Raw genomic sequence first — 12087 nt, forward strand, 5'->3', positions numbered from 1 at the left:
ATTGTTAATTTCTTTCAATACAAGTAAAGCTAGCTAAATATTCTCCTTTTTAGGTCTAGCTACAACAGCTTTAGTTTTTTGCCAGAATTCATGGCATCAATACAAAACAAAACCATACAAAGATGAGCTGTGGGACAACCCTATTATCCTTTGGTTGCTTGGAATGATGATTTGCTTGATAACAAGGACATCCACACCCTGCTGGAGTGTTTCCTTTTTAATGTCATGTTATAGATTTGTTGTAGTAGATTTATGACTTCACAGTGGGCAAATTTGATGAAAAGCTCCTCTGTTGTAAAATATCAGCCTCTGAACAGTCTTGCCCAGGTCACTGTTGTGGAGATGAAGTGATCCAGAGTAGCGGCCGTTTCACTGTAGTCAAATGCTCTCTGTTCATTGCGTTAGTTTAGCATCTTCAGTTTGACGTACATTAATAAGTTTGTGGTTCTTGCTCGTTCTCCCTTCTCGACCCCATCATTAGTTTCTCTGCTTCTTTTTTCATTTTGACTACTACCTTGAGCATGCTGGGGAATCCTTCACCCCATCAAATTCATAATCGCTCCTTCAGCCTTTGCAGTATGAACAGGAATGCAGGACCACAAGCAGTTACTAAGTGGTGTTCTGTGACATACCACCGTTGCAAATGCATGGGTATGCTACAATAGGCCGCTGATAGGTGTAGTTCTGCCTGACGATATTTTCAACTTTTAAGGCTACAGCATCAAATCGCTATACTGGGTGACATTTGCAGCCTGGAATCATTGCTACATTATAGTATGTTAGTACCATAGGTTACTAGGTAGTTTGTCTTGTAAGTAATTCTGTTTTAAAATTGGGACAAAATGATGACACTAAATAAGTCAGTATTCAAAAGATGACATTCATTTAATTCAAACATAGTCTCAGCTAACTTTTGCATCATTCACATCTAGGTCACATAAAGATTGTGTTAAAAACGCAAGTAAATCAGAAATTAGCCAAAGTATCAATGGTACTAGTTAGTGTTTGCAGAGCGTGCTTGTGCAGCTGAACAGATCAATCACAGATTTTTAATTCCCTAACATAATTCCTCTGCCATTCTACGGATCATATTTTGGCCCTACCTTCCTTCCTCTATCACTTTGAAATACCCCACAATAGTTACACTACTCATACCTTCATTTACACCACAATCAACAGTAGATTAGGCCTCTCTCCAGCCTAGCACAAGCTTAATAATTTGCATAATAGTCACTTGTTGAACAAGGTGGAACTACCACAAACTGTTAGTAGGTGATGTTTTACACCCTCCATGGATAAGCAAGTAAGAAGCGTGCTATATAAGACTAGGTGGCATTCTGCAGTATTGCTGGATTTCAAAGATGTAGTACCACAGTCTTTTGCTAGGTAGAACCCTGGATTGCAAATTGTGTGAATTTCAAAGCTGTAGCAGTACATACCTTTACCTGCAATCATTGCAGTATTAAAATAATGGTAGAAATGGGAGCCTTTTATCATTTGGAGTCCACATAACACTCTTCTGTGGCTAATCGGATTCAGCACTCAGGCCCAAGTCTGCTAATCTGCATTTGCTAGCTAGCCAGTACTTATTTGCATCCACATTAGATGTTGTGCTTGCACTTAAGGGAAACTTTGGCCCAGTGGAGGGGTTTAGCACTTGGGGTGCCTTAGAATACTGGAGATGCTCAACTAGTCATAGCTCCGTACCCTCTCCCGCCTTCTCCTCTACAAACAGCCACAAGCTGACATGGTTTTTTAATGTACTGTTTTGGATCCTCTTCGACTGCTGCCCCTGTACTTTAGTGCGGTATAAAAGGGGGTGGTGATGGACGGAGCATCTGAACCAATTAAACACTCCCACCCAGTCAAAAGATCTGGGTTTGATCCATCACCGTTCTTTAGCCCACTCTGCCACCCCAGTTCAGACATGGCTATATGCAATCAGTCTGACCCTGTGCCTCATGGGAACAGTCCAGCCCGAACTGCCAAGCCATGCCTTCCCTGGACCGGAAACAAGCTTCCGAGGACCGGTTTCTGGCATTACAGCCGTCTTCAGCCCGGCTTGCTTGAATCCAGTGGCAAAGTGAGCAAGGGACTCACATCTGAGCAACCTGTACTTTAGTGCAGCTCTGTCCTGGTTGAGGGGTTCAGTGCTTTGTCCTGATAAATACACATGATATTTCACTTAACCTCCGTGACTTTGAGCAGCTTTATCAAGAGGTCCCAAGTTTTTCTTTGTCCAGAAGTAAAATAAAAATGGAAGGCTTTAGTGCTTATTCATAGTGGATGGGACCTTGGAAAGCCTAGGACTCAATGGAAAAAATGATCAATTTGGCATGTTTGCAGTAATGTTTCTCGAGCCCTGGCTGAGGAATTACCCACAAATATATGCTTTTGGAGCATTTTTACTATGACCTTAAATGTCAACAGTGGGAGGTAATCCGGAGGGTTGTTGACTTTACTCTCACCAAATTTCTAAACTCCTTGGTACAATTAGCTGTGAATTGTTTGTGCCTTAGGGTGTACGGCTGTTTTGATGGTGTGTTTAGGCTTCCCAATTTGTACAAGATAAGGTCATGTTTTTTAGCCATTGTGTGTGCCACCATTATAAAGAGTATCACCCTCGTACCTACCCGCCTGCCCATCGACCTAATTCATCTTTATCAGTCTCCTCATCTCCCTTGGTGTGTGCATCAACTCTGTGCCCTCTTCCCACACTACCATCATCCTTTCCCCTACATTGTTGAATCTCCCTTCCCCCTTAACGGCAAACAACTCCTATGCCTACCTCCCGTGGAATTTGCCAACCTCATTTTAACGAACTCTAACACCACCATTTATCCCTCGTTCCTAGTGCCCCCACCTTCATTTCCGTCCCCATCCCTCTGGCCGTTGTCCCCAGCTCAATAAAAGTAGATGTTAAATCTGTTGTTTGCTGTTGGATATGAGGCTTCCAATCAACAGGCTGCACCAGTTTCCTCCCCAGTGAGGTCTTCCTGTCATTCATCTTAACAAGTTTACCCAGGCAGCATGGCCACTTCTTCTCTACGGATGGTATCAGTTGAAAGTTTAGACCCTCTCTGCTTCACCACCACTATCAGCCACCTCCCCTTCTGAGGGACTTTTTCTTGTATCTTCAGCTGGGCTTTCTGCTGGCATGCCTGAGTTCTGTGAGTCATCCGCATAGCTTTGGATTTCCTTGGCCAGTGAGAGAAACTTAACTTGATGTAGTTCTGTTCAAATAGTAGATGGAGCAGGTTACCCTACTAATGTGTTGTGTTATTAACTCTCAAAAAGTCAGTAATCATGTCGAATGACCTGCACTTTTGGAGTGTCTAAATGAAAGTCCTGATAGTGTGTGTTCATGGTGGCATTTATGATTCCTTTAATTGTGAGAGCTGCACTCTGTGGATCCCTTCTAACTCTATTCAGTCTGAATAATGTAGTTCCAGTAACTGCTGGATCATGTGTTGAACAATCACCTCCAGTTCTCTGACCTCTATTCTCCTAAAATATCCTCAAGTGAAAATTGGCTTGTTGGGACCTATTTTCCAGGTTCTTGAACTTCTCATAGAAAATATTCTGTAAGGTGACTAAGCAGCTTTCACATGAAGACTTTTGTTACGAACGAGGAGCGACCTACCTCTGTGATGCATCTGTGCTGGTTGTACCTTTTCCCACGATCTCTACTCCATGTAAGTTCGCCGGTTGGAGACTTTGAGTGGCTGCACCATGTTTTACTGCCTACTGCAGCTGTACTCTGAAGGTCAGTGCCTACCCCTGTCGTTCTGCTTCTCTGGTGGCAATAGATCTTCAAGGGTGGACGGCCATCTTGTCGCGCACTCTGTAACCTAGTCGCCACACATACACATCTGGCTAATCCAACCCATCCATATTGATTTTCTTGACAGCAGTGGGGTTCTGCTCTCTGTCCTGACTTCAGAGTGCTGCAGTTTGCAGTTTTTGTCTCTGGTATTGGATGGGGGATGGGCAATATCTGGCTGAGGTGGAGATGGGCTTGGAGCTCTGCAAAATCCAAGCCCACGGTGGCCAGGTCCAGGTCCCCAAAAGTACGTCTTTTAAAAAAAATGTGGCATAATCGGTTGCAAATATGATTATAGCACCATTTGAAACACATTTCCCAGCAGTGTTCCATTTGTGCTGCTCTGAAAAAGCTTAGTATGAATGGGGAGAGTTTTTGACAGGAAAGAGAGACACTTTGAGGCTCTGTTCAATAACTGCGAAAAACTGTAAATGAGAGCCTCAGAGTAAGATGAGAAACTAGTTTGTCCTAGCTTTGGCTTTTGTAATCATTACGGCCATGGCCATGCAGGGCGTTGCAGTGAGGGGACAGATATGGAACAGCGGGCAGATGCTAAGCCTGTGGGACCCTGAGGAACCGCCACCTCTTGTGACGCTCATACTTGCAGATTATAGGTAAGGCTTCTCACTGGTAACAGAAGCTCTCTTGCCTGCATACACCATGCTCTGCCAATGGCCATTGCCAAGCAGTATCAGAACCCTACCTAACGTCCTGCACTTTACTTTCTCTATTCACAGCGGGCAACATAGATTTCATCTGTGTACAATGATTATCTGCTGTGCAGTCTGTAATGAAGCACTGCAAATAGTCTCCCTCCTCCTCCATTCCAGAAAAGCATTTCCAATTCCTCACCCATTTGCCGTTGTTGTAATAGCATTGCAATAGATTCCTTAGTAACAATAAAGTGCCACTACATCAGAAGGAATAGACTTTGTTATCAGATTCACATGTTCATTTGAATTACCAAAATTAATTAGCTCATTTTGGTTAAGTTGTTTTGAAGCATTACACTTTTCTTTTCTTTTATTTCATAGGCTTGAAAAAAAGTTTGCAGTCCCTCCGGGAAGAGATCAAGAATTTAGCCAAAGGAATCCGTAGCACTTTACAAAGTAAGTGGATGTCGACAGACACTGCCCTATAACTGCAAACCCTACTGCTTAACATGCATTGTTACAGACAGGTACTCTATACAGACTTGTGTCTGCTATCCTCTGTGACTCTCACGTTTTGTTTCCTTCAGGTATGGAGCCAAGTAAAGAGGAAGTACAAAGTGGGCAGTATGACGTCAACCTGCGGATACGCAGGACGCAGGTATATTGGGTTATTGGCTTAAATTTATTGTCTTGAATGGGATGGGTGCATGGTGTAGTGGGGCTCAGATTGATCAGTGAAAAACCTAGCTCTAACAAAGGAGGGGGAGCTTCCTTAAGTTCTCCGAGGAGAGATGCATGAATATCCATGGGTCATTAAGCAGAAAAGTAAACTTCGGTCTGAGATGTGGGTGTCTATGGGGCTTGAAGTGCGAGGAATAGAGTTGCATATAGTGGAAAGCAAGAAAAGTGTGAGCCAGAGTTCAGCCTGTGATTTGAGCAGAAGCTTTCACAGTTTTGACCTAAAACCAACACGAGTTAGCAAAGGATATACAGATGACCAAGCTGTAAATAACTGATGCATGAACATTAAATGTGTTATGATTTAAAATATGGTTTAACTTTGACTCATCTGTTTATAAGGAATCGAGGCTTGGCTCTTTGTATCAAAACATTTTATTACTGCCTTAGACTACGATATTTATTACCATTTTTACCCACCCTTAGTTTTATAACTTATAAAGATTGTTTGCATTATCTCCAACGTTTAGCTAACTAGCATTGTTGCCTTGTTGTCATCAGCTCTTAGAGTCAGAAAAAGATCGAAGGGTGGATGTCTTTTTTTAACTAATCATGATATTTTGTTATTGTGCTTTGTATTAGTCATTAATATTGTTTTATTGACTTTATTTTGTACAGTTTTATCTTTGTTCAGCATTCTCGATATTTTTTAGCTGTAATGTAATATCTTCTATGGGTTTTTAGCCGAATAAAGAATTTTGACTGACTTAACTGAAAGAAACATTCAGAGGCAGCTGAGCTAGATGTTTAGCTGAAGGTATTGTTTTCTTGCCCACCTCCAATAGTGTGTCCTTATGGAGATCAATATTCTCTAAAACAATTCTGGTAAATGTGAAAAGAAGAAATTGGGGAAGGCTACCATTTAAAAAGAAAGGCTGTTGGCTGCATACTCTGTTGTTTTCCTCTGTGTAAATTGTCTGCAATACCATCCATCTTTCCCCCGGGCTGTTATATAGTAGGTTTTAGTGAACCTAAACTCTTTAATACTTCGCTTCCAGTTTTTGTGTATATTAGTTTTTGTTAAAAAGCTTTTGAAAATACAACTACTCCGAATAACTTGATACACCTCTGGTGCTCCCTGCTCATCTGTTGTTGATTAAGCTATAACTTTTAGCCTTCTGGAATCCTGTTCTCCCTGTGACTACTCTTTCTGTCCCTTGCAGCATGGCATTCTTTCACAGCAGTTCATAGAAACAATCAACAAGTGCAATGTTGCACAGTCGCACTACCGGGACAGGAACGTAAAGCGCATCCACCGTCAGCTGGAGATCAGTAAGTGCCCTATCTGGAACATTCACTTTCCCACTCAGTTATTCTGAGCTCCTAACAAGTTTCATGTTGTCTTCCTGTAATACCATGAGCTTTTGCCATGGCAAAGTGATTTCATTACAAAAGCCAGAAATTTGAATATATGAAGAATGTCAAAGTAGCCAGACATAAACCAAACCATTTGCAACATTTTCAACATTGTGAGTTTGCCCAGGCTACCAAGTGGCTATTAAAAGGAGTATCATCATCTCCTTTTGAAACAAGAATGGGTAAGATGGTTGTCCACTTCCAGCTTTTGCTTTGAAGATCACAATATGATTCTGCACAACATCCCCAGAGTCCTCTTGAGAACATGTAGAGTGCGCTGAAGAGTACCTAGCAGCATCCAGTGCTAAAACAGAGTACCCCCATTGACCTGCTTGTGTTAATGATTTACTTTTTTTCCTGCTGTGTGTCTTGGACAAAAGGCCTTGAGCAGAAATCCCACCTCAAATCTGATACGTATGAGTGTGACGACTACGATTTGTGTATCTTAATGAAACAAGACCTTGTTGTCATCCAGAGCTATGTGCTGTTTCAAAACTTCATTAAAATAATAGACTTTTCCTATCACTTTCACAAGTTTTTCTGAACTTAATACCAGACAACCTGTAGCATCATTTATCTATTTTCCTGATCAGGTCTGCATGTAAATCTTTATAAGCTTGAATCCCAGTTTATGTTCCAAATTGCTCCAAGAATTCCTAAGCCAAATGTGCAATGGGGAGACCGCTTATAGTTTTAGTTCTGTAAGCTAATGATTTCACCTCTACAGCTTCTAAATCCATTTCTGCGGTTATGTTAGAGATGTCTGTTATTTGGAGGGCAGATTATGCAAAAGTGTCACAGAGACTTCTGTACAAGTCAGAATTTCAGAGCTCACTCTGGCTCTTACTGGTAGCCAATGGTGGTTTTTCTCCGTTCTGCCCCGTACTCTTTCTGTATTTTTTTCAATACTTCTGGTACAACTGCTATTGAGGGGGTACCATGAGTTCTGGTATAAACTGCAGTGATAACTGTACCCCAGGTGGTACAATCCTCTCTCGGGGGAGCTATCCCCATTGGCAAATAAATTGATAGTGTTCTGTGTTTTTCCAGTGGACCCATATGGGGAAACACTGCTTCAAGCTGTGCTATTTTGTGTGCTAACCAGAATGGCATTTGCTCATGTTTAGTGGGCATTCTTCCCATAACCACGTTCAGTGTTTGTGGGCTGCTTTTTGTCGTAGTCACTTGTGGTTGATCTGCTCGAGTGTCTCTTATAGGGTGAATTGTAAGTGTTCATATTACAAACTGTGTAAGGTTTCTGTACAGTTTTACTATCTCTTTGTAAAGTGTACGTAAGTCTGCTGCTTGCAATGCATCAATCTCTGGATGTGGTGTGTAAGCAGCTAAAACCGGCCAGGTCACCCCTTCTCTGCTGATCGGACTGACTCTCACATTTTTTGTGGTGTGGGGGAGGGCGCCTTCACACCAATTAATATGTTCTTGGTAGGTTAACAGGATTTTTACGTCCACATATGGAGAGTATTCTTCAGGTATCTCATCTTCTATGTAAGTGTGAAATAATTTTGTACTTGCGTCTGCAGGTGTGAATTTGACCCAAGAATAGAAACCTCTCTTCTGAATGCCCCCTGTGCCTTAATCTTGAAGGTAACACTACAACCCATTGCTGGAAGGCCGAAATCCACTTATTTCAAAGTAGCTTCATGTCTGCAATTTACTGTAATGTTAAGAGCACCTTCAAGCTCGCCCTCCCCTGCATTCGAAGCGCCATCTTGGACAGATATTGTGAAAGGAAGTTGTAAGGAAAAGAGATAAGGTTTTTGCTCAATATGGGGAACTATAATCCTTCAAGCTTGAACAAACATACAGCCAATACATAGGATATGCCAACTCGGCTGTGCCTGATTTTCCTGCCCACTCCAGACGTCTCTGGTTAAATGTGAGTAGGGGGTCTCTGAGAACTACTCTGATTTGACTGCTAAATAAGAACCAAACCAACATTGGGCGCCATTTCATGTAGTCCTAAAAATACATAGGATCTGCGCGTTTAGACAACATAAACTAAGAGATTGGTGTCTAGACTGATTCCGGACACCCCCAAAGGATATGTTAGTCTTTAGACCAGCTAGCTCACAGTGCCACTATAGCTCCCTTCCATTACCAAGGAGCAAATAATTTCTGGCAACCATCGAACATGAAAACCCTTGATCCTTCAGGGATCGTGGAAACAGTTCAGTACTTTTCGCTCAGTCAATCGTGCTCACTAAGTCTCAAAGCGGTACACAGAATAAACGGCGGGGACGTTTTCAATAAGCATTTATTGACCCAACGCAATTCTAGTATAAAACATGTTTGCTGCGACAGTCATTAGACAGAAGCAAATATATAAGATTACGAGCACCAACAGAGTAAATAGAAGGTAGAATTCTACCAAGGTGCTAAAACAGTGAATATATGCAGGCATACAGTCATGACAGTGAACAAGCGTAATCCTATCTAAATGTACCTAGCATATATGTGAGTGTAAAGCCAAGAATCCCAGAGGAAAGAGCCAACCACATTACCTGATGGAAGAGAGTGAAGTGCTCTTCCGGAAGATCACTTCTTCGTTCTTGTCCGTGTTCTGCTTCAGAGAGATGGTCTTCATCCAGTGGGCGATTTCAGTAATGCAGGCTTTGAACTTGATTCAGATACTGGCCATCTTGTCTGTGAGGGAGAGAATGAGTTGTGTCTCGTCAGCCTAGATGAGGATATTGATCTTGTGAGAGCAGATGATTTTGGCTAGAGGGATCATGCATGTGTTAAAGAGGGTTGGGCTCAGGCGGGATCCTTGAAGAACCCTTCACATGAGGTAATGGGCATCCAAGGTGAATGGTACCTGGCTGATTGACTCCAGTCAGGAAGGAGCAGATTCATTGGACTGCGTATCCTTGGATTTCAATGTGTGTAGACGTTGGATGGTGTGGTAGTTTATGCCAAATGCTGCGGAGAGGTCCAGAAGGATGAGGGCCACCATGTCTCCTCCGTCAAGAGTCATGAGGATGTTATCTGTGGCATATGAGGGCAGATTCCATGGGTGTTTAGGTCTGAAACCAGACTGAGTGGTGTTGAGGAGTTGGTGGTTGTTGAAGTATTCGGTGAGGCACCTGTTGATGATTCTCTCCAAGACTTTAGCCCAAGAATGGTGCAGGTAGGTGGGTTGGTTGTTGACTAGCTATGCAGGGCTGAGGGTTTCTTCAGCAGTGGGATGACAATTGCATGTTTCTAAGCATCTAGGAAGATTATGGAAGATGTGGAGGGTTTTCAAAAGACAGCAGTGGTGCTGGACGGCACTGGTCAAATATCCCAATCTTATAGTTCTCTTATGCCCACTCCTAGAGTTCTACTGCCCACAAAACTCAATCCTTGGTCAATGTTTTCACAATCCTGATCAATCAGACAGGACTAGGACAAACACAGAAAGGCCCTGATGAAGTCCCTGTAAGGGATGAAACGCGTTGGCTGGGTATGTTTTACGTGTCATGGAATAGCATACTTAATAAAAAGAACTTTATGGAAAAAGATATCGATGTCTGGAAATTAATTGAAAAACGAAATATGCAAAGTAATTGAAAACAAGAGTGATTACAGATACATGCAATGCGAATTGGAAAGTTCAGTTTGAACTAGGAAATTAGGTTGCCCTCCTAATATTGTGAAAATAACGAAGTGGACGGGTTCAGAATGGATGTTATGTATAATTATATATTATTTAGCGCAAATACCAGAAGGGGTCTAGGCACTGCATAGTGGGAACAAGACAACAAGAACTATGATGGGGTGGGGGTTTAGATTCTTTCTGATCAGAGGCAGGTTTAAAATGTACTTAGAGGGTTTGGAAGTGACTTGATAAAAACAGGAGTGTTTATTATCTATCAAGAGAAAAACCAAGTTTTTAGTTTCTTTCTGAACAGAAATAGGTTTCGAATTGACCTAATTAAAAGAGGGAGTGAGTTTCATTCTTTAGCAGAAGTTTACAAAGACTCTTACTCCCCAATTTGATCGTTTGCATCTTTTGACAACTGTTTTTTCAGTGCCTGTTGACCGTAAGCTTCTTCCTGGAGTGTACCACTTAAAAGCTTGTTTGCAGAACTCAGGCCAGTTACATGGAGAGCTTTGTGGGTGAGGTAGAGAGATTTAAATTTGATATGAAGTCTGACAGGCAGCCAATAGAGGTGTTTAATAGCTTGTGTGACCGATAGATGTTTAGGGATTCTGATAAGCAATCTTTCTGTTGTATTATGCATAACCTGACGCTTACTGAGGTGTTGCTGCTGCATTTTAAGATATAGAGCATTGCAGTAGTCAATTTTGAAAAGTATGAGAGCTGTGGGAACAGTTTTGTCTTGAATAAGGGGAAAAACCTTTTTAAGCATCCTCAAAACATGAAACGTGAAGTGACCGCATTGACCTGCAATCCAAGTGCCAACTTATTATCCATAATCACTCTAAGGTTTCTGGCTTTGCACACTGGCGTTGGAAGGGAGCCCAATTCTTTTGGCCAACAGGACTGCGCCAATAGAGAAGGGGAGTTTACAAACACAAGGGCTTCACTTTTTCCGGCGTTTCGGTTTAAGCATAGATCAGAGCATAGATGGTTTGCCGTCCTCTGGAGTAGGTGTGGACGGGGGCCAGGGTCCTATTGGGGGGGGGGCCCTTGAGTGGATGGATTTCATGTTGGCCGTGGCTGCTTCTGGGGTGAAAAGATCGGGAGGAGTTTGTCGAGGTCTGGCGAACCCATTTACAGGTTGAAGTTACTTTAAATGGCTGTGATTTTGTTGCGGAAGAAGTGAGAGCTTGTTGCTGAAGGCCTGCAAGGGGGTGTTCGAGTTGAGTCAGCTGCTGGTGAGGTGATATTCTTCACATTGTTGAAGATTTCTTTGCTTCGGTTGGTGGTGGCAACACGGCGGTCTGCAAGAGCAGCGTGTTTGGTGGTCTGGATCATTTAGTGGTAGCATCTCAGGGTAAGTTTGGACATGCTCCTATATACCTTTTCCTGGCTCATTCTCAATTTGCGTTCCAGTTGTTTGCAGTGTTGTTTCAGCAGTCTTGAGTTCTTATGTTTACCAACTGGTCTGGGCGTCTAGATTGTTGTAATGCTGTGTTCGAGTGGTGTCAGATTGGGCGCAGAAGATGATCGTTGTTGAAATTCTTGATTGCTTAGGGGAGACTGTCGCTGTATTCATGTTGGTGGGTGTTTAGAAGGGTGTTCCAGTCCTTGCCAAGGATGTTGTTCCATTTTCTGGTGGTTGTGCATTGGACCGGGAAGGGTGGTGTTGAACTGGACAAGGGAGTTGTCTGTCCAGGTAATGGTGTGGGCTAGTCGACTTGGATATTGTCAAAGTTGTGAAAATAGATCCAGAGGGTATCTGGCGACATGCGTAGGTCCCTTTACTCAGTGAGGCCCAGGCTTCCATTGTCTTCAATTAGTGTTTTTGAGTTGGGTTCATCAAGGTCTTCCAGGTGAAAGTCCAGGTCTACGAGTAGAATGTACTTACTAACGTCAAGGGAGAGTGGTGT

General features: G+C 42.6%; 1 protein-coding gene across 2 annotated transcripts in view; it reads left to right on the forward strand.

Moving 5' to 3' along the window:
* STX4 (syntaxin 4) overlaps positions 1-12087 on the forward strand; it is a 340354-nt gene that overhangs the window by 132068 nt on the left and 196199 nt on the right. For both annotated transcript variants that reach the window (XR_013598605.1, XM_078652481.1), the window contains exons 4-6: positions 4858-4932; positions 5064-5134; positions 6378-6486. Coding sequence is in view for 1 of the 2 variants with exons in the window: in XM_078652481.1 (XP_078508607.1) it covers positions 4858-4932; positions 5064-5134; positions 6378-6486 (255 nt within the window). In the remaining variant the exon portion in view is untranslated. The remainder of the gene's footprint in view (positions 1-4857; positions 4933-5063; positions 5135-6377; positions 6487-12087) is intronic.

Source organism: Lissotriton helveticus, chromosome 7, assembly GCF_964261635.1.
Source record: "Lissotriton helveticus chromosome 7, aLisHel1.1, whole genome shotgun sequence".
In the NCBI taxonomy this organism is placed as follows: Eukaryota; Metazoa; Chordata; class Amphibia; order Caudata; family Salamandridae; genus Lissotriton; species Lissotriton helveticus.